Here is a 23,176-nt window from a genome sequence, read left to right as displayed (position 1 = left end):
CACTTTAAATCTATTTCATATATCGTACGCAAATTGTAGACATACTGTATATCAACGATGCGCTAAAGTGGTTCATTTTGCTATTGTTGCAATTTATAGTTTTGAATCTATGGCAACATCTAATATCTAGGGTTAAGAAGAGTGTTGGTCTTTTTAAAGCACGAGTACAACTATTAATTTATCTATCTAGCTATCTATCATCTATATTTTCTTATAATCAATAGAAATATTCCTTCATGTTACTGTAAATTTAAAAAAAAATATTCAGATAAACCCCTACATGAGACTCATATTTGTAGATAAAATAGCTGAAGCTATGCCATGTGAATAACAATCAACTGCAAATTATTTCTGGGAAAAAAATAATGATGTGATGCATTTAAAGACATTTAAAGGGTTTTCATGTGGACTAAGTCATTTTTTTCAGACTACTGTGGCTGATTGAATGATAAAATAAAGAAAATACAGGAAACACTTAAATCACACATCCCAGATGTCGGTAAGTTAAATATTGAAAGTTGAAAATCTTTATTAAGTCCATAGTGTAATTAATTGAGAGCAAAATAATGTCAAAGTAATTGAAGGAGTAGAAACCTATGAGCTCAATGAGGAACGATTTCAGAACTCTACCCAAAGTCAAAGTGGAAAGCTCGTAGGCAGATCAACTTATGTGTGTGGCCCCCATGTACCCGCATGCTGTCCCTACAACATCTGGACATGCTCCTGATGAGACGATGGATGGTCTCCTGGAACACGGCATCAGTCAAGCTTCTGGACAGTCTGTGGTCCATTGTGGTGGAGGTGGACGCTACGATACATGATGTCCCAGATGTTGGCCTAAGGTCTGGGGAACAGGCAAAAGCATCAGTGTCTTCACCGTTCAGGACCTGCTGACATACTTCAGCCACATGAACCAGGAAGAACCAGGTCCCCCTGCACTAGCACATGGTCTATGTTGTGGGCGAGAGGCGGTGGACTCTCTGAGCACCACGCCAGTGCACCGCAGACACACATGAACCACAAACAACAACTCACACACACACACACACACACACACACACACACACACCTACGGACAATTTGTTCTTCTCAGTTCACCTAAGCTGCATGTTTTTGGAGGGGGGAGGAAGCCGGAGAACTGGGAAATAACACACGCAGACACAGGGAGAACATGCTAACTCCACACAGAGTGGGACTCGAACCCAGAACCGTCTTGCCGCCCCTGCTAATAGTATATTGTTTTTCATTTTGCATTGATTAAATACAATATTATAGCAATTATGAAGAAAACACATATTTGATAAACTTAAATTGATATGTAATTATTGTTCACAGCAACATGCTGTCTTTGATTCATATTTATTTTAATTAAATGTGATTTTTATTTTACTAAATTATATTTTCATTTTTTTATAATAGATTGATGAAACGCAGAAGTACGAGGGATTATGCTTTGACTGTTATTGAAGGGTGAATGCTTTACAGTAATTCAAAAAGGATATCATATATCTGTAGTGTTGTACTAGTAATGACAGTTTGTCCTTTAATGATTAAGGGTAAACACTCATTATTTTATCTAAAGGACAAAGGAGATCTAAAGGAGTTTTTGGGCCCAGTTTTCAATCCATGATCAAATTTTGCTTGAATCCTTATTGGTTATTGCTGATCAAAGTGCATTTCTATTTTTTTTTCCATTATTTTTTAGTGGTGTAATAAAACATGTAAATGCTGTGTAAATAAATTGCTATATACCTGTATGTTCCTTAACACAAAGAAATAGGTGTAAAACAAAATGATGACCTGTATGTAAACTGAAAAATTAGACTCAAGGAAAGTTGAGTAGAACTTGGTGACTTTTTTTCTTTGGACTGACGGGGTAGAGGAAGTGATGTTATGGGAACAGTTTAAACTACATGTTTTCACCTTGCACTAGTGAGAAGACTGCCTTAGAACAGCATTATCATGGTTTGTGCTAAACTAAGTACTTGGTTAAAGTTAGATTTTAGCACATCTCATGTATGAAGCAGTCTAATGCAGTTGTCTTCCATGTAGTGTGACGTCTCAGATCCTTCGACATTTGTGAGTGACACATCTGCTACGTAGACAAATATTGGTGCACTTTTCTGATTTACACGACAGGGTAACACATGAGGAGATGAAACAAGACAGTACATCTCTGACATAGTTACAGGGGTATGAGAAGGTTTGGAACCCCTGATCATTTTCCAGATTTTCTTTTATAAATCACTGGTTGTTTGGATCAACAATTTCAGTTAAATATATCATAGCAGACAAACTAATATTTGAGAAGTGAAATGAAGTTTATAGGATTTACAGAAAGTGTGCAATAATTATTTAAACTAAAGAAGACAGGTGCATGCATTTGAGCACCCTTGTTGTTTTATTGATTTGAATACCTTTAGCACCAATTATTTGAACACAAAGTTTGTTTAGTAAGCTCATTGACCCTTGACCTACAGTACATACAAAGGTGAAGCCAATCATGAGGAAGGGTATTTACGGTGGCCAATTGTAAGTTGTCCTCCTTGGTGCATCTTCTCTGAAGGGTGGCAACATGACCTGAAAACAAAGATCGTTCAACATCATGCTTTAGGGGAAGGATGCAAAAAGCTAGCTCAGATATTTCTGCTGTCAGTTTCCACTCAGAGGAACATAGTGAGGAAATGGAGGAACACAGGAACTGTTGTAGTTAGGGCCTGAAGTGACAAGTCAAGAAAAATGTCAGATAAGGAGAGGCGACGTTTGGTGAGAAGTTAAAGTCAACCCACAGACCAGCTCCACAGACCTACAACATCATCTCTCTGCAGTTGGTGTCACTGTGCATCGTTCAACTATTCAATGCACTTTGTGCAAAGGGATGCTCTGTGGAAGAACGATGCAGAAGAAGCTCTGTCTGCACACAGGACACAAAGTCTCTAGAGGTGTGTTCAAGAACATTTGGACAAACCAGCTTCATTTTGGAATGAGGTTCTCTGGACTGACGGAACTAACATTGAGTTGTTTGGACAAAACAAGGGGGGGGGAGGGGGTACGCATGGCAGATGAAGAAAACAGTGTTCCAAAATAAACACTCGCTGCCCACAGTAAAATCTGGTGGTGGTTTCATCACGGTGTGGGGGTGTGTGTCCAGTACAGGGACTGGGAATCCTGTTAAAGATGAAGGTCACATGGATTCCAGTTTGTATCAGCAGATTCTAACAATGTTTAAGAATCAGAGACAGAATCAGAGATAGGTCAACAGGACAGCAACCCTAAACGCTGTCCAGATTCTTCTAAGACATTCATGCAGAGGAACAAGTAAATGTTCTGAAATAGACATGGATATTGTCAAAATTTGTGGTGATTTAAAGCGTGCTGATCATGCTGGTAACCATGAAACTAGACAAACTGGAGAAGAGTTGTGAAGACCAATAGTCAAAAATACCTTCAACCAAAGTCCAGACCCTCGTTGGAAGCTCTAGAAAGCATTCAGAGGCTGTTATTCCTGCAAAAACAGGATCTACTAAATATTGGTGTAATTTTGGTCTTGAGGTGCCCAAATGTATGCACCTGCCTACTTTAGTTTTAATAATTATTGCACACTTTCTGTAAATCCTATGAACTTCATTTCACTTTTCAAACACCACTGTGTTCGTCTGCTATGATATATTTAACTGAAATTGTTGATCTGAACAACCAGTGATTTATAAAGGAAAATCTGGAAAATGATCAGGGGTTCCAAACCTTTTCATACCCCTGTATGTGGGGGTACATGTGCAGAATCTGTTCTGTTGGCTGTTCATAGGATCGTAAAGGAAACAAAATCCAACTGTTTGTCAGAATAACCTTTAGCCACCGATAGCATTTCTTGATTTGTTGTCTGAAGTAGACATACTGTCCCCTGGTCGGGTCTGTAGTATTATGTCAGCTCATCTGAGCTCACCACCCCCCGATCCTCCCCTCATCCTCCCCCTTCACTTCCGTAAGGTGTGGGTCCTCTGCTAATGAGACCCAGTCCCATTCAGCATCTTATAAACCCACTAACACACACTTAGCTCTGATCTCAGACCCGTAAACAGAGCCGCCGCGGCCGGGTCCCCCCACTTTACAGCTGCTAACGTAGCAGACAGCCTGTGTTATTATAACCTTTCATGTAAAAAGAAAGGAAGCCAGTGAACAGAAACAGTAACGTAGGAACACACGCTGCTCACAGGAATAGAACCTTTTCCTCTAAAAATGTGACATCGTTGAAAACATTGGAACTGAAAAGATGAGTTCAGATTTGGTCTTTTCCATCAAGCTTGATTTCTATCCAGAAGGTGTCTGCATTCTTCAGCTCCAGCTTTATGTTTTCAGAACAGAATGATTTCTTTCCACTTTCTTCAGCATTGATATAGCATGAGTTTGTTAGTTGGATTTTTTTTTTTTTCGCACATTTTTTTTAAATGGAGGTTTTTGGGTGTGGGTAAGGCGAAGCAGACATTAGGATTGTTTGGCCTTGGCAGGAACGTGAATGCCACTCCAGAACATTTTGTACATTTTACAAACCCTGATTTCTTCCCTGGAATATCTCTGAGGCCCTCATACTTTCACTAAAACCTGAATTGATTTAAAGTGCCTGCAGAAACCAATATTTCTAAGTACAGATTAGGCTGATTGGGACTGGAGGGCATGTTGAAGCATAGTTGACGGGATTAAAAGGCTATTGAACCAACTTTAGCTCTTTAAGAGAGCAAATGGCAAGAACAGGGAGTAAGTCATCCGGCTGGAACAGAGGGGTAACCCCGTCCCTCTGAAGCCTCGTTCACACTGACACGTCTCCACAGCACTAGTGTGTGTTCACGCTGAACAATGCCAGCCAGACCATGTTGGTCCCGTGTGTAGCGTGTTGCATTGTGGAAAGAAGTGTGATATGTAGCAGCAGAACATGTTAATACTTCCTCTGTCACGTGATGGTTGGAGCTCCCAGAAGTCAACACGTTTTAGCCAGATGTTCATTTCTTTCGCTGGTTGCTGCCTGTCTTTTAGTTTGGGTCTTGTGTGAATGAGGCCACAGCCTCGTGCTGTTAACACAGATGTGTGTTTTGATGCTAACGCCGCTGCTGTCAGAGGCGGCGCTAACAGGCTCACGTTTCACCTTCACTGCCTGAACACAGGACACCAGAGCCGACGTGAGGTCGCTTCTGTCTCTGTCCTCAGGCACAAAGACCAAGTGTGTGTCTGTGTGTGTCTGTGTGTGTGTGTGTGTGTGTGTGTGTGTGTGTCTGTGTGTGTCTGTGTGTGTCTGTGTGTGTGTGTGTGTGTGTGTGTGTGTGTGTGTGTGTGTGTGTGTGTGTGTGTGTGTGTGTGTGTGTGTGTGTGTGTGTGTGTCTGTGTCTGTGTGTGTGTGTGTGTGTGTGCGTGTGCGTGTGTCTGTGTGTGTGTGTGTCTGTGTGTGTCTGTGTCTGTGGCTGTCTGTGTGTGTGTGTGTGTGTGTGTGTGTGTGTGTGTGTGTGTGTGTGTGTGTGTGTGTGTTTGTGTGTGTGTGTGTACGTACAGGCCTGTACGATATACAGTATATGTGTGTCAATATTTAGAGTGGAAAAAAAGAAGTTTCCCTAAGGGAATAATTGTTATTATTACTACTATTATTGTTATTGTATTATCATTGTTATTTTTATTATTAGTATTAGTATTATTAATATTATTATTAATATTATTATTATTATTATTATTATTGTTATTATTACTATCAATAATAATCATATTATTATTAGTATTATTATTATTATTAATAATAATATTAGTATTATTATTAGTATTATTAGTATTATTATAACTCCTGAGCGCCACACCACTACCAACAGGCGCATGTATTTAAGATGGACCCTCAAAAAGTAAAGGAGCACCAGGTCTGGTAAAGTCTGGTGAGGTTTAATAGCAGACATTGAAAATGGTGACTTCTGGTTCCTTTGAACAGAAACACTCCTTTTCACTTTTTTTTAAAGCTGGTTTTAACTAATAAACTAATGAGAATGTTTAATGTTTGATAATGTAAACTTTAGAAATAGGGAATTTTGTATAGCAGGATCAATATGATATGATCTGTGGACAAAATACATTTATTTCTACTGTTAACTTTGTTATTATTATTAATTATTAATTATTATTATTATTGTTATTGTTTTTGAATGCATGTTCGTTCATGTTTACGATCAACTTATTAACTAATGATGTAAATAATAGACTCCATCAGATTCTGTAAACATGGAGAACTATCTCAGGTGTTCAGTAACTAGTTTGTTGTTTTTTGCACATACTGTGTCGATGACACACTGCTATAAGTTTTCTGATGCATGATTTCAATCTCTGCTTGGACTGGATTGAGTTTGTTGTTATCTGGAAGAGGGCTTTTCTTGAATCAAGCAATTTAAGACGTATTTTTCAAAGACATTAACATCTCAAATTACCTTGGATGGTTTGTAAAAAGATATTGCTGTACAACATGCAATAAAATTAACAGAAAAATAGTGAGTTTTTGCTGGTGAATTCTCCATGAAGCATTGAAAAATCTCCAACAAGACCTTTAAATCCTTTTAATTATTTGTTTCCATCTGGTCATGTTTCACCAAAAAAGCGAATCCTCAGTGAAGTAGTTTCTACCATCCGTATTCAGATTGGTAACAAATGGCTCTTAGAGCTTTAATGAGGGAACATGCTGTTCTTTAAATCTTTATTTGTTGTAGTTTATCTTTACATGCCTGAGCTGCAGACACCACTGTCACTCCTGATCACACACTTCTCTTTCTGGCTGCATTAGCATATGAGTGGTCAGTGTTTGGGTGAGTTTGTTCTCAACAAAGAGAGTAAACGTCTGTCATTCACCTCAATGGACAGCTGAGGGGTAAACCCAACTCCCAAAGGAAAGGATGTGAAAGTTTCTCTCAGTCTAGAAGCAGAGAACTCCTTCTGTCCTCAGGTGTGACACAAACTAGATTCTAGAGTCTAGATACTCCAGACAGACCAACTACCTTTATTATCCATTCATTCATTATTATCCATGCTGTGTACACATGACAGATGATTCACTAAAGTGTTAATTTACTGATTGATGGCAGTGTGTCTGGAGTATGTTTACTCTGACACACACAAAGCAGACTGGTCTATCTCCGTGTGCACCTTGTGCTCATACATGTGTATATTTGTGTTGACAGAGACAGCAGTTGGCTCCTGCCTGCATCCTGGCAGTTGTGTGCTGAAGCATGGCGTCATCGCCATCACTCCGCGGGCCTCTCGCCGCGCTACATACCCCGCAGGGCAGTTCTCTACTGCCCCGGTAATGATGAGCGAAAATTGAGGAAACTGGCTTCTCTGGATGTCGACTGCGCCGTCCTGGACTGTGAGGACGGCGTAGCCCTCAGCAAAAAGGTACAGGAATACACACAGGTGTCATCATAGAAAATACAGCTTTGTGTGAACGGTTATTTCAAGAAACACACAATCACACAATCACACACACACACACACACACACACACACACACACACGGCTGTGTGATCCTGAATTGTTTTAATTCCATTCCCCTCCTTCAGACAGGTGCTCTTTCTTAATCACTGAAAGGAAAACTACCTCAGGGAGATGTTTGAAATAAGCACATTTCACCCCATTATGGTGGCATAAAGGCAGCGGTGCCCCCCCATGAGTGTCCTTTAAAACAAGGTGACCATGTCCCACTGGGGAAGCAGCGGGAAAGCACCAGATGCACCAGGTTAAAAGCATTCTTTTCCCGCCCACACCACCTCCCCATTGGCTCTGCTGAACTGCCCATGAAATTGTGATTGGAGCAGAGGATAAAGAAGGGGCCAGGGTGAGAATTTACCTCACAAAGGTTTTAAGTCATGTTAATAAAGACGATTGGTGTGGCTCCAGGCCGTTCCTGTGGCAGACAAAGACAAGGAGATGATGGCCGTGTGACTGACGGCTGAACGCTGACCCCGCCGTGGAGCTGCTGCGTGTCAGCGCCTTGGCTTTTAGTAGGGGAAACTTTGAGAGGGAGCAGCGCTGAAGCAGCTCTGAAGCTGCTCTGAAGCTGCTCTGAAGCAGCATCGATGCTTCAGGAGACCTCAGACTGGAGTCAGGAGCTGTCAGCTGTGACAGCGTCGTGTCTCTATCTCATTTTAACACAGGCGCCCTGCTTCAGCCACTTCTGTCTCCTGCCCACATATTTCACATAAAACATAAGACCTTATTTCAGTTTTCAGGAAACTTCTGAGTATAATTTTCAATGTGATTAACTTTATTCTTGACTTTTCCACGTGTGTCTTCTCTCATTTCAGTTAGCTTCAGAACAGACGGCAAATTTTATATTCCGATAAAATAAACTGACACTGCTTCAGATTTAATCCTTTACCTTTGCATCCTGCAGCACGGTTATCCTGTGTCATCCACCAGTGCTGTTCTACATAACCAACATGAAATACCTACATTATATTGTGTACAGTAACAGTGGACGTGGGGTGTTTGCCCTGACTTACCTCCGCTGCTCCTGGTGATGCTGCTGACGTGGGGTGAGAACGGCATCAGGACAGATTTCATCTTTTCTTTCTTGTGCCACAGGACCGTGTTAAGAATCAGGTTCAGTGTGAAAGAAATCCTGTGACCCATCGTGTGTTTGTTAACTCACACTGTGTAATATAAAAATTAGCTATTTACTCGATAACAAAACACACCTTTCCTACGGCCACCCTTTCTTCACTCACACACTCAGCTGGTTACTCCACTGTGGCAAATGGAAAGCCATGGGTGTGCGTGTGTGTGTGTGTGTGTGTGTGTGTGTGTGTAGATCAAAATATTTTCTAAATGTACTATTTGAATTTGTATTGTGTATTTGGTTGCTAAGCATGAAAACTGTTTTTTATTTGACTTAGAGTCCTGCGGGGTGTATTTGACGCTGCTCCTCTGATAAAATGAGAGTTGATGGATGGAAATGTGCAGAAAAAGCTGCTGCACCTTGTTGTCCACTAAGTTATCAGATGTTAATCTGACTACAGAATTTGCACACACACAGTGTTTCATTGATGTGGAAACATCAATGCAGCACAATTTTCACGAGTTCTTTTTCAAAACTAGAATCTGACCAGAACAGAGTCACGGCAGAAACCAGTGAAACAACTACTCTTCTGCACGTTTTCCTTCTGAATCAGAAAAAGCACCTGAAGTCAGGCATGTTCCTGAACTGCAGGCGTGTTCCTGTTCCTCGTGAACATGTCCGTGTGCAGGTTTCACATCTTCTCAATGTGCTCACTGGTGGGGACAATGAAGGATGCTGGGTAGTTTAGGACACAATATCAGGTTTTCCTTGATTCAAAATGACGTCCAGTAGGAACGTGGACCTCCCCAGTGCTGGGGTCAGGGTCTCCTCCCATTGGCTGGACAAAAACAATATGTTAATGACCTGGAGGCTCTCGAGGGAATGAAACGCATTCAGAATTTATTTTGAATGAGTTTTAACCATCAAGAGGCTGAGAGTGTGATCCAAAGTTTAGAGAAACTGAAGCACTTCTTAGTTTTGAGTTTTGCTTGTGGGTTTGATTGTGGGTTTGATTGTGAGTTTTGATTGTGGGTTTGTGAGTTTTTGATTGTGGGTTTTGATTGTGGGTTTTATTGTGAGTTTTGATTGTGGGTTTGTGAGTTTTTGATTGTGGGTTTTGATTGTGGGTTTTATTGTGAGTTTGATTGTGAGTTTGATTGTGAGTTTTGATTGTGAGTTTTTATTGTGGGTTTTGATTGTGAGTTTTGCTTGTGGGTTTGATTGTGGGTTTGATTGTGAGTTTTAATTGTGAGTTTTGATTGTGAGTTTTGATTGTAAGTTTTGCTTGTGGGTTTGATTGTGAGTTTTGATTGTGGGTTTTATTGTGAGTTTGATTGTGAGTTTGATTGTGAGTTTTTATTGTGGGTTTTGATTGTGAGTTTTGCTTGTGGGTTTGATTGTGGGTTTGATTGTGGGTTTTGATTGTGGGTTTTATTGTGAGTTTTGATTGTGGGTTTGTGAGTTTTTGATTGTGGGTTTTGATTGTGGGTTTTATTGTGAGTTTGATTGTGAGTTTGATTGTGAGTTTTGATTGTGAGTTTTTATTGTGGGTTTTGATTGTGAGTTTTGCTTGTGGGTTTGATTGTGAGTTTTGATTGTGGGTTTGATTGTGAGTTTTAATTGTGAGTTTTGATTGTGAGTTTTGATTGTAAGTTTTGCTTGTGGGTTTGATTGTGAGTTTTGATTGTGGGTTTTATTGTGAGTTTGATTGTGAGTTTGATTGTGAGTTTTTATTGTGGGTTTTGATTGTGAGTTTTGCTTGTGGGTTTGATTGTGAGTTTTGATTGTGGGTTTGATTGTGAGTTTTGATTGTGAGTTTTGATTGTGAGTTTTGATTGTAAGTTTTGCTTGTGGGTTTGATTGTGAGTTTTGATTGTGGGTTTTATTGTGAGTTTGATTGTGAGTTTGATTGTGAGTTTTTATTGTGGGTTTTGATTGTGAGTTTTGCTTGTGGGTTTGATTGTGAGTTTTGATTGTGGGTTTGATTGTGAGTTTTGATTGTGAGTTTTGATTGTGAGTTTTGCTTGTGGGTTTGATTATGAGTTTTGCTTGTGGGTTTGATTGTGGGTTTGATTGTGAGTTTTAATTGTGAGTTTTGATTGTGAGTTTTGATTGTAAGTTTTGCTTGTGGGTTTGATTGTGAGTTTTGATTGTGGGTTTTATTGTGAGTTTGATTGTGAGTTTGATTGTGAGTTTTTATTGTGGGTTTTGATTGTGAGTTTTGCTTGTGGGTTTGATTGTGGGTTTGATTGTGGGTTTTGATTGTGGGTTTTATTGTGAGTTTTGATTGTGGGTTTGTGAGTTTTTGATTGTGGGTTTTGATTGTGGGTTTTATTGTGAGTTTGATTGTGAGTTTGATTGTGAGTTTTGATTGTGAGTTTTTATTGTGGGTTTTGATTGTGAGTTTTGCTTGTGGGTTTGATTGTGAGTTTTGATTGTGGGTTTGATTGTGAGTTTTAATTGTGAGTTTTGATTGTGAGTTTTGATTGTAAGTTTTGCTTGTGGGTTTGATTGTGAGTTTTGATTGTGGGTTTTATTGTGAGTTTGATTGTGAGTTTGATTGTGAGTTTTTATTGTGGGTTTTGATTGTGAGTTTTGCTTGTGGGTTTGATTGTGAGTTTTGATTGTGGGTTTGATTGTGAGTTTTGATTGTGAGTTTTGATTGTGAGTTTTGATTGTAAGTTTTGCTTGTGGGTTTGATTGTGAGTTTTGATTGTGGGTTTTATTGTGAGTTTGATTGTGAGTTTGATTGTGAGTTTTTATTGTGGGTTTTGATTGTGAGTTTTGCTTGTGGGTTTGATTGTGAGTTTTGATTGTGGGTTTGATTGTGAGTTTTGATTGTGAGTTTTGATTGTGAGTTTTGCTTGTGGGTTTGATTATGAGTTTTGCTTGTGGGTTTGATTGTGGGTTTGATTGTGAGTTTTAATTGTGAGTTTTGATTGTGAGTTTTGATTGTAAGTTTTGCTTGTGGGTTTGATTGTGAGTTTTGATTGTGGGTTTTATTGTGAGTTTGATTGTGAGTTTGATTGTGAGTTTTTATTGTGGGTTTTGATTGTGAGTTTTGCTTGTGGGTTTGATTGTGGGTTTGATTGTGGGTTTTGATTGTGGGTTTTATTGTGAGTTTTGATTGTGGGTTTGTGAGTTTTTGATTGTGGGTTTTGATTGTGGGTTTTATTGTGAGTTTGATTGTGAGTTTGATTGTGAGTTTTGATTGTGAGTTTTTATTGTGGGTTTTGATTGCGAGTTTTGCTTGTGAGTTTTGATTGTGAGTTTTGATTGTGGGTTTGGGAGTTTTGATTGTGGGCTTGTGAGTTTTGCTTGTGGGTTTGATTGTGAGTTTGATTGTGAATTTGATTGTGAGTTTGATTGTGTGTTTTGATTGTAAGTTTTGCTTGTGGGTTTGATTGTGAGTTTGATTGTGAGTTTTGATTGTGAGTTTTGATTGTGGGTTTGTGAGTTTTGATTGTGGGTTTTGCTTTTGGGTTTGATTATGAGTTTTGATTGTGGGTTTGATTGTGAGTTTGATTGTGAGTTTTTATTGTGGGTTTTGATTGTGAGTTTTGCTTGTGGGTTTGATTGTGAGTTTTGATTGTGGGTTTGATTGTGAGTTTTGATTGTAAGTTTTGATTGTAAGTTTTGCTTGTGGGTTTGATTATGAGTTTTGATTGTGAGTTTTTATTGTGGGTTTTGATTGTGAGTTTTGCTTGTGGGTTTGATTGTGAGTTTTGATTGTGGGTTTGATTGTGAGTTTTGATTGTGAGTTTTGATTGTAAGTTTTGCTTGTGGGTTTGATTATGAGTCTTGATTGTGGGTTTGATTGTGAGTTTGATTGCGAGTTTTGCTTGTGAGTTTTGCTTGTGAGTTTTGATTGTGAGTTTGATTGTGGGTTTGTGAGTTTTGATTGTGGGTTTGTGAGTTTTGCCTGTGGGTTTGATTGTGAGTTTGATTGTGGGTTTGATTGTGAGTTTGATTGTGAATTTGATTGTGAGTTCGATTGTGAGTTTTGATTGTAAGTTTTGCTTGTGGGTTTGATTGTGAGTTCGATTGTGAGTTTTGATTGTGAGTTTTTATTGTGGGTTTGTGAGTTTTGATTGTGGGTTTTGCTTTTGGGTTTGATTATGAGTTTTGATTGTGGGTTTGATTGTGAGTTTGATTGCGAGTTTTGATTGTGGGTTTGATTGTGAGTTTTGATTGTGAGTTTTGCTTGTGGGTTTGTGAGTTTTGCTTGTAGGTTTGATTGTGAGTTTAATTGTGAGTTTTGATTGTGAATTTTGCTTGTGGGTTTGATTGTGAGCGTAATTGTGAGTTTTGATTGTGAGTTTGATTGTGAGTTTTGATTGTGAGTTTTGATTGTGGGTTTGTGAGTTTTGATTGTGGGTTTTGATTGTGAGTTTTGCTTGTGGGTTTGATTATGAGTTTTGATGTGGGTTTGATTGTGAGTTTGATTGCGAGTTTTGCTTGTGAGTTTTGATTGTGGGTTTGATTGTGAGTTTTGATTGTGAGTTTTGATTGTGGGTTTGTGAGTTTTGCTTGTAGGTGTGATTGTGAGTTTAATTGTGAGTTTTGATTGTGAATTTTGATTGTGGGTTTGATTGTGAGTGTAATTGTGAGTTTTGATTGTGAGTTTGATTGTGAATTTGATTGTGAGTTTGATTGTGAGTTTTGATTGTAAGTTTGATTGTGAGTTTTGATTGTGAGTTTTGATTGTGGGTTTGTGAGTTTTGATTGTGAGTTTTGATTGTGAGTTTTGCTTGTGGGTTTGATTATGAGTTTTGATTGTGGGTTTGATTGTGAGTTTGATTGCGAGTTTTACTTGTGAGTTTTGATTGTGAGTTTTGATTGTGAGTTTTGATTGTGGGTTTGTGCGTTTTGATTGTGAGTTTTGATTGTGAGTTTTGCTTGTGGGTTTGATTGTGAATTTGATTGCGAGTTTTGCTTGTGAGTTTTGATTGTGGGTTTGATTGTGAGTTTTGATTGTGGGTTTGTGAGTTTTGATTTTGGGTTTGATTGTGAGTTTAATTGTGAGTTTTGATTGTGAGTTTTGCTTGTGGGTTTGATTGTGAGTTTAATTGTGAGTTTTGATTGTGAATTTTGCTTGTGGGTTTGATTGTGAGTTTGATTGTGAGTTTTGATTGTGAGTTTTGCTTGTGGGTTTGATTGTGAGTTTTGATTGTGAGTTCTAATTGTGAGTTTTTGAGTTTTGATTGTGGGTTTGATTGTGAGTTTTGATTGTGGGTTTGATTGTGAGTTTGATTGTGAGTTTTGATTGTGGGTTTGTGAGTTTTGATTGAGGATTTGATTGTGAGTTTTGCTTGTGGGTTTGATTGTGAATTTGATTGTGAGTTTTGCTTGTGGGTTTGATTGTGAGTTTAATTGTGAGGTATGATTGTGAGTTTGTGAGTTTTGATTGTGGGTTTGATTGTGAGTTTTGATTGTGAGCCACACAAAGAAATGGTTTGACATCACAGGTTTAAACTGAATAATTTAGCTGCTATTAAATTCCTCTGAAGGACCCCGGTGCAAGTTAGTTACCCCACTGGATTAGCATGGGGGGCATTAAACCCTCCTGTCATATGTTCATTCATGAATTCTCTTCATTATCACTCACCTCCACCTTAAATGGGGGGGTTATTCATTACTAAAAGGTTTGTCATGAAGGTCAGTTCATCCCCCCACAATAAACTGCTTTAATGGCCTGTCTGTTCTCTCTGGAAAGTAATGCTGCTCTGGGGAGGCGGGGGGGAGGGACAGGGGGGTTAAGGCTATGAGCCTCCCAGAGGGGGAGGGGGGACAAGGCTGACTGCTCTAACACTCTTACACATATCATCATATCTGTATGATCAGTGGGGGGGGGGAGGTTGAAACCCCAGAGCGGAACTGACGGCTACACCTGTCCTCCCCCCTCCTCTCTCCTCCTCCCTCCTCTTCCTCCTTCCTCCTTCCTCCTCCTTCCTCCTCCTCCCTCCTCCTCCTCCCCCTCCTCCTCTCTCCTCCTTCCTCCTCCTCTCTCCTCCTTCCTCCTCCTCCCTCCTCCTCTCTCCTCCTTCCTCCTCTGCCTCCCTCCTCCCCCTCCTCCTTCCTCCTCCTTCCTCCTCCTCCCTCCACTCTCCTCCTCTCTCTTCCTCCCTCCTCCTCTCTCCTCCTTCCTCCTCCTCCCTCCTCCTCCCTCCTCCTCTCTCCTCCTTCCTCCTCCTCCCTCCTCCTCCTCCTCCCTCATCCTCCCTCCTCTTCCTCCTCTTCCGCCTCCTCTTCCTCCTCCTCTCTCCTCCTTCCTCCTCTCTCCTCAGAGTGAGCCTGTTTGCCCCTGATGTTCTGCCCCTGTCTCTTAGTGCCCTACGGTCCAGTGTTCCTCCTGGTGTTTCTCTCTCTCTCTCCTCCCCACATGCAGCCCTCTAACCTCCCTGCTTCCCCCCTCCCTGACCTCCCCCCGACTCCCTGCCTCCCCCCTCCCTACCCCCCCTCTCCCCCGTCCCTGCCTCCCTCCTCCTTGCCCCCCCCTCTCCCCCCTCCCTGCCTCCTGTAGAGATGCTCTCCTAATCCCTGCAAGTTTAGAACTAATGAACTAACTGCTGAGCTGCTGCCACGGAGCCTGGTCCCAAACTATACTGTACTTCACACTCCATTTCCTCTCCAGATGGCGTAGTGGCACAGCCCACACCACGGGGAGCCCCTCCTGCACACCAGCATGCGCCTGCACACGCACACTAGTGCCCGACACATGCAGAGCACAAGACAATGCACACACACACAGGGTGAACCTGTAAGACACAGACATTAAGACATGTGCACACAAACATGTGAACATGGACAGTCAGTACGTCACTGCATGTCACTGTGCGTCACTGTATGTCACTGCACGTCACTGTACATCACTGTATGCCACTGTACACAACTGCATGCTACTGTATGTCACTGCGACACTATGTCACTGTACGTCATTGTACACCACTGTACACAACTGCACGCTACTGTATGACACTGTGCGTCAGTGTATGTCACTGCATCACTGTATATCACTGTACGTCACTGTACGCCACTATACACAACTGCGAGCTACTGTATGAAACTGTGCGTCACTGTATGTCACTGCACGTCACTGTACACCACTGTATGTCACTAAGTCACTGTACACCACTGTATGTCACTAAGTCACTGCACACCACTGTACATCACTGTATGTCACTGAATGCCACTGCACGCCACTGTATGTCACTCTAAGTCACTGTACACCATTGTACGTCACTGTAAGTCACTGTACACCACTCTTTGTCACTGTACATCACTGTATGCCACTGAATGTCACTGTACATCACTGTACGTCACTGTACATGATTGTACGCCACTGTATGTCACTGTATGTCACTGTACATCATTGTACCCCACTGTATGTCACTGTACATCACTGTACATCATTGTACGTCACTGTACGCCACTGTAGGTCACTGTAGGTCACTGTACGTCACGCAAACATGTCAGAGGTCCGATGTCTTGTAGTCCCTGTTAGTGGATATCAAATCCCTGGTTTGTGCTTAAATTGAGTTGATTTGTTGCTTTTTCTTTGACATGTGTGTAAATTATCTCTAATACAGTAGTACCTCAAGATACCACCTGTTCAATACACGAGTATTAGAGATAGGAGCCGTCACTCTGGTCCTATTTTCATTCAACATTTAGAGAGATTTAGAGCAATTTAGAAAGATGCGAGTCGTCCTTTGGGACAACACCATGTGTTGGTGGATGAATACAGCATCAGTGAGACCGGATCTTGTTCTTTACCACGTGTTGGTGGATGGATACAACATCATTGAGACCGGATCTCATTCTTTACCACGTGTTGGCGGATGGATACATCAGTGAGACCGGATCTCGTTCTTTACCACGTGTTGGTGGATGGATACAACATCATTGAGACCGGATCTCATTCTTTACCACGTGTTGGCGGATGGATACATCAATGAGACCGGATCTCGTTCTTTACCACGTGTTGGTGGATGGATACAACATCATTGAGACCGGATCTCATTGTATTTGGTGCAGTATTAATAATAATAATCCACCTTTATTCAACCACACAATGGGGAAATTATGTTTTCCACTCCAGTTTTTTTGTACATATATATATATATATATATATATATGTTAGTCAGAATACACACACACAACATTGTATACAGGCCCCTGAACACAACACACACTAGGGGCCTGTAGGCATCCAGTTAATGACGAGTACAAGAGAGGTGGAGGGACGGGTCGCAACTTCGGGGGTGCGCCCCAATGAGCAGCTTGTGGGGGGGACAGCGCCTTGCTCAAGAGCGCCTCGGCAGTGGCTGGGAGGTGAGCTGACACCTCCCACTGTCAGCTCACACTCCGAAGATGTCTGGCTGGAGCGGGAATCGAACCGCCGATGGCTGGGCGCTGTCTGGTTCCAAGACTTCCGCTCTACCGCTGAGCCACTGCCGCCCCTAGTTTGTGTAAAGACCTAGTTTGTGTGTTCTCATGACTTCTGTGTTTCTTTTCCTACTTTATCATTGTTTCCATATCTTATATATAATTATTAGCATGCAACGTAATTATTTGATAAAAGACGTCTTTTTTGCCATAATTTAGAGGGTTTGGGACTTTTTTGTAATTGAGTTGAACCGCCGATCTTGGGAGCGTTGGACGACCCGCTGTACCGCTGAGTCACTGCCCCCCCCCAATTGATTAACATGATTTTAGTTATTTTACAAGGGGGGAAATGGTGTTGACTTGTGAGCTCAGTCGGGAGGGGATTAAACTTGTTTCTCAACTTGTATCTGCCTGTTGCTGAACAACCTTCAGTGTAGCGTTCATTCAGCTCACAGCCACTAAATCTGACTTTTATGATGATAGAGATGTGATTATAATTATCAAACTTTAGTATTGAATTAAAAGACATTCATTAGACAAACCTGCAGGTGTTGTCCAGGACAGTGTTTGCAGTGAGGGGGCAGGCAGCTGTAGAAAACACACACAGAGAGGAGGACGTTATTACGGTCTGTTACCACAGTCAGTGTATAAGATACGGTCTACGCATGAACTGTGTGTGACACCAGAGATTTTAAACTTAACATAAATTATGCAGCCAACTGTCAACTGAAACATGACCTCAGCTCAGAGCTCACTGCATTATTCCACTGGAAGATCTGCTTTCCATTGGAGTGGATTCAAATGACTAAAGCCTTGACAGAAAAAGCTCCTGGGAAAAATGTTATCCAGTGGAATTCTGATGCAGAACATTTGTTTACTGTGTTTACATCCATCAATGGACGTTAAATGCAGGCATGGATTTATATACTGGTGTGTTCAACACAGCAAACGTTCATGAGAGAAAGTGTCTGAGGCTGCTAATGGATGTGAGCCATAGATAGAAGTCCTTTGGTGTGACACGGTGAGTGTTGATAGCATTCGTTCCTCCTGAGCAGAGAGGGTTTGTCTGCTTCTGACTTTATTTTCTCATGTGTAACTTTTTATTGAACAGTAATCAATGGTCAATGATCAGGAGCTACAGACTCAGGGCTGCTCCAGGCTCAGGACGAGGATTGAGGCTGACAGGAATCTGAAAGTGCTGATCCATGGAGAACAGAGGCCCTCTCTCTCTATCCTGTTACACGGGTGTGTTTTCACTGGCAGAGCAGCAAACGTGCACAGCTCTGCTCTACATTAGTTGTGCAACACAGCACTAAGAAAGTAACCCCAGTTGGAGAAGTGATGATGGAGAAGGTGACAAGGAGAAGAAAGGCGTGCAGCAGATGTTGGTGCATTCCACAGGGGGAAGAAGAAATGCTGCTTTTCTGTTGAAATGACAGGATTTAAGAGTCCAGCCAGCGCTCTAATGTTAACACACAGTTCTAATATAGAAGATCATCAAATAATTCTTTAAATACCTCATGTAAAGTTCAAGCTTTGCTGCAGGCCCCCCGTTGAAGCTGTGTCCAGTGTGGTGCTGGTGATCCAGTGTCAAAAGCCTATCACTGGCATCCAGCAGTTGTATTTTTCATACGCATTGAGAAAAACGTGTTTCCCCCTGGGAGAGAAGGGAGTCTGGGTCGTCTGTGGCTCAGGAGACCATCAGGTGGTTTGATCCCTGGCAAAATGTGTTTGGTCAAGAATCTGTGTGAATGACTGGAGCATCAGCAGGTCACATGTGATTTTATTGTGAACCTTTCACTTTATTTTACTTTTTAGAATTCAGCATCTAAAAATGTTAATGAGACACGAATTAGTAAGAATGGCCAAATATTCGGTAATGTAGAAAAATCAGTAAATAATTTAAATTATTCCAAAACAAATGAGGGGCCTTGTCGACATACTGAATGTTTCACGCTCTCCATTTTCTACCAGAATGTATACATACCCTCAGGAATTCAGATTTAAAAAAAGAAAAGGAAGACAAACAGAAACACCCATTAAATTGCATCTTGTAATGAGCTGTAACCAAAGCACGGTAATGAGATCTTTTCATAGCTAATTAAAGTGGATAAATAGTGTGTAATAATTAGCGGTTTCTAAGCCGGCTGTCAGTTTTAAGCAGAACAAGCGAGCAGGTGACAGGATTTAAATTCCTCTTTCTCCATGCTGATGGTGTTGTTTTGCTGCCTAACAGCTCAACAGATACGACGGAGCCTCCAACTGACAGGAAGGAAGGCCCCAATCTCCTCCTGCACACCTCTACAAGATTTAGGGGTAGCATGTCACCTGTCAAAACCCATCCACAATGAAACCTGCAAACACAAACACATGCACACAACACATACACACATATATTGAATAATTATGTACACATTCACTGAGGCGGCTTTCACTTGAGATACACTATAGCTCATTTCACATCAGGTTCAGTTCAGATCTCAAGAGATACCAAGAAAATTGTGTTTGTATTTTTCTACAAGTTGTTCTATCATGGTGTAGATGGGAAGAGAAATGGAGGAGGAGTTATCTTGAAGGAGGAGTTTGTTAGGAATGTCCTGGAGGTAAAAAGAGTGTCAGATAGAGTGATGAGTCTGAAGCTAGAAATAGAAGGTGTGATGTTCAATGTTGTTAGTGGGTATGCTCCACAGGTAGGATGTGAGCTGGAGGAAAAGGAGAAATTCTGGTTGGACTTTGATGAAGTGATGCAGAGCAGACCTAGAAGTGAGAGAGTTGTCATTGGAGCAGACTTCAATGGACATGTTGGTGCAGGAAACAGAGGTGATGAGGAGGTGATGGGCAGGTTTGGTATCCAGGAGAGGAACGCAGAAGGACAGATGGTAGTTGACTTTGCAAAAAGGATGGAAATGGCTGTAGTGAATACTTTCTTCCACAAAAGGCAGGAACATAGGGTGACCTATAAGAGTGGAGGTAGGAGCACACAGGTAGACTACATCTGGTGTAGACGGTGTAACCTGAAGGAGATCAGTGACTGTAAAGTAGTGGTAGGTGAGAGTGTAGCCAAACAGCATAGGATGGTGGTGTGTAGGATGACTCTGGTGGTGAGGAAGATGAAGAGGACAAAGGCAGAGCAGAGGACGAAATGGTGGAAGATGAAAAAGGAAGAGTGTTGCATGACTTTTAGGAAGGAGTTAAGACAGGCTCTGGGTGGTCAGGAGGTGCTTCCAGATGACTGGACAACTACAGCTAATGTGATCAGGGAGACAGGTAGGAGAGTACTTGGTGTGTCATCTGGAAGGAAAGTAGATAAGGAGACTTGGTGGTGGAATGAGGAGGTACAGGAGTGTATACAGAGAAAGAGGTTAGCCAAGAGGAAGTGGGACACTGAGAGGACTGAGGAGAGTAGACAGGAGTACAGGGAGATGCAGCGTAAGGTGAAGGTAGAGGTAGCAAAGGCCAAACAAGAAGCTTATGATGACTTGTATGCTAGGTTGGACAGTAAGGAGGGAGAGACTGATCTATACAGGTTGGCAAGACAGAGAGACAGAGATGGGAAGGACGTGCAGCAGGTTAGGGTGATTAAGGATAGGGATGGAAGTCTATTGACAGGTGCCAGTAGTGTGATGGGAAGATGGAAAGAGTACTTTGAAGAGTTGATGAACGTGGAAAATGAGAGAGAACAAAGACTAGAAGAGGTGACTGTTGTGGACCAGGAAGTATCAAAGATTAGTCAGGATGAAGTGAGGAGGGCATTGAAGAGGATGAAGAGTGGAAAGGCAGTCGGTCCTGATGATATACCTGTAGAGGTTTGGAAGTGTCTAGGAGAGGTGGCAGTAGAGTTTCTGACTGGGTTGTTCAACAGGATCTTAGATAGTGAGAAGATGCCTGAGGAATGGAGGACAAGTGTGCTGGTGCCCATTTTTAAGAACAAGGGAGATGTGCAGAGTTGTGGCAACTACAGAGGAATAAAGCTGATGAGCCATACAATGAAGTTATGGGAGAGAGTAGTGGAAGCTAGACTAAGGGCAGAAGTGAACATTTGTGAGCAGCAGTATGGTTTCATGCCAAAACAGAGTACTACAGATGCAGTATTTGCTTTGAGGATGTTGATAGAGAAGTACAGAGAAGGCCAGAGGGAGCTGCATTGTGTTTTTGTAGATCTGGAGAAAGCTGATGACAGGGTGTCCAGAGAGGAACTGTGGTATTGTATGAGGAAGTCTGGAGTGGCAGAGAAGTATGTTAGAGCGGTGCAGGACATGTATGAGGACTGTAAGACAGTGGTGAGGTGTGTGTAGGTGTGACAGAGGAGTTCAAGGTGGAGGTGGGACTGCATCAGGGATCAGCTCTGAGCCCCTTCTTGTTGCTATGGTGATGGACAGGCTGACAGACGAGGTTAGACAGGAATCTCCATGGACTATGATGTTTGCAGATGACATTGTGATCTGCAGTGAGAGCAGGGAAAAGGTGGAGGAGAAGCTAGAGAGGTGGAGGTTTGTCCTGGAAAGGAGAGGAATGAAGGTTAGCCGCAGTAAGACAGAGTACATGTGTGTGAATGAGAGGGACCCAAGTGGAAGAGTGAGGTTACAGGGAGAAGAGATCAAGAAGGTGGAGGATTTGAAGTACTTAGGATCAACAGTCCAGAGCAATGGAGAGTGTGGAAAAGAGGTGAAGAAGCGTGTCCAGGCAGGATGGAACGGGTGGAGGAAAGTGTCAGGTGTGATGTGTGATAGAAGAGTTTCAGCTAAAATGAAGGGAAAGGTGTACAAAACTGTGGTGAGACCAGCGATGTTGTTTGGTCTAGAGACAGTGTCACTGAGGAAAAGACAGGAGACAGAGCTGGAGGTAGCAGAGATGAAGATGCTGAGGTTCTCTCTGGGAGTGACCAGGATGGATAGGATCAGGAATGAGTACATCAGAGGGACAGCACATGTTAGAGGTTCTGGAGATAAAGTCAGAGAGGCCAGACTGAGATGGTTTGGACATGTCCAGAGGAGAGATAGTGAATATATTGGTAGAAGGATGCTGAGTTCTGAACTGCCAGGCAGGAGGCCTAGAGGAAGACCAAAGAGGAGGTTTATGGATGTAGTGAAAGAGGACATGAAGGTAGTTGGTGTGATAGAAGAGGATGAGAAGACAGGGTTAGATGAAGGCTGTGTTGTGTAATGATGCAGCATGTATTAGAGACAGAGGACATAATAGAAGACAATGAGCTGCAGGCCATTTGTATTTAAACGTTGTGGTAACCGTTGTGTTCAGCCTGTGCTCTACATATCACACCCACTGCCGTCATGGAATGCTCTGGTGCTGATGCTGCCGTCTGACGTCTCACCTGTGTCTGTAAACTCCTGGGGAGAACCCTCTGAAGAGACAGACCACAAGCCCACTCCAGTCCACTAGTGCAGCAAACCACCGTGATGCCAAAGCCCCAGCAAGGAGGACGTTTGTGAAGACTGTGTTTTGTGGGACTGATATTGCATGAGTTGTGCACATTTTAGTGAGAGAAGTTCAAACTGAATGAAGGGCTTAAATCCAGAGTCTTTTGTTCAAAAGGGATGTTTGGCATTGCTTTGTTTCAAGGTGATAATGATTGGATGCTGGACAGGAAGGTGATGCTAGAAACACGTCAGATTGGCGTCTACCAGGGAGTGTCCACGCTGGGCACGGATAGCAGCGCTCTGTAGAGCATCACGGTCAGGCTGAGTGTGGAGAACCTGACCTCATCTGTGGAAGGTCAGCCTTTCTGCTCCTGAAAACCTTTGTGTGTGTGTGTGTGTGTGTGTGTGTGTGTGTGTGTGTGTGTGTGTGTGTGTGTGTGTGTGTGTGTGTGTGTGTGTGTGTGTGTGTGTGTGTGTGTGTGTGTGTGTGTGTGTGTGTGTGTGTGTCGGCCCAGCGCGCCTGGCTGACTGCTCGTCCGCCCACCTGCCTTGTGTGTCAGCTTCTAATGATGAAGATGATGGATGAAATCAAAGCAGACGGGCTGGCGTTGGGGAGTGCTCGCCGTGGGACGGCGGGTGATTGTGGACGGAGGTCTGAAGACACTTGTTGGACGGCCGTCCATTAATGTAAAATACATCCGTTCAAAGGGCTTTATTCACGCTCGCCGTCATGGAGCCCACGGGGGTCCAGTTGGGCCGAATAATAACGAGAGATGAAAGGAGGATCGGTTAGGGTCTACCTCACCATCGTGACACGGGTTCAGGAAAACTTGTGAGGAGGGAG

General features: G+C 42.2%; 1 protein-coding gene across 3 annotated transcripts in view; it reads left to right on the top strand.

Moving 5' to 3' along the window:
- clybl (citrate lyase beta like) overlaps window positions 1-23,176 on the top strand; it is a 66,062-nt gene that overhangs the window by 26,789 nt on the left and 16,097 nt on the right. For all 3 annotated transcript variants that reach the window (XM_068329940.1, XM_068329939.1, XM_068329941.1), the window contains exon 2: window positions 7,194-7,407. In XM_068329940.1, coding sequence (XP_068186041.1) covers window positions 7,194-7,407 — 214 coding nt within the window. The remainder of the gene's footprint in view (window positions 1-7,193; window positions 7,408-23,176) is intronic.

The sequence above is a fragment of the Antennarius striatus genome, chromosome 12 (assembly GCF_040054535.1).
Source record: "Antennarius striatus isolate MH-2024 chromosome 12, ASM4005453v1, whole genome shotgun sequence".
Taxonomy (NCBI): domain Eukaryota; kingdom Metazoa; phylum Chordata; class Actinopteri; order Lophiiformes; family Antennariidae; genus Antennarius; species Antennarius striatus.
The sequence above is the reverse complement of the archived record's forward strand: the minus strand, read 5'-3'. Positions and strand labels throughout refer to the sequence as shown.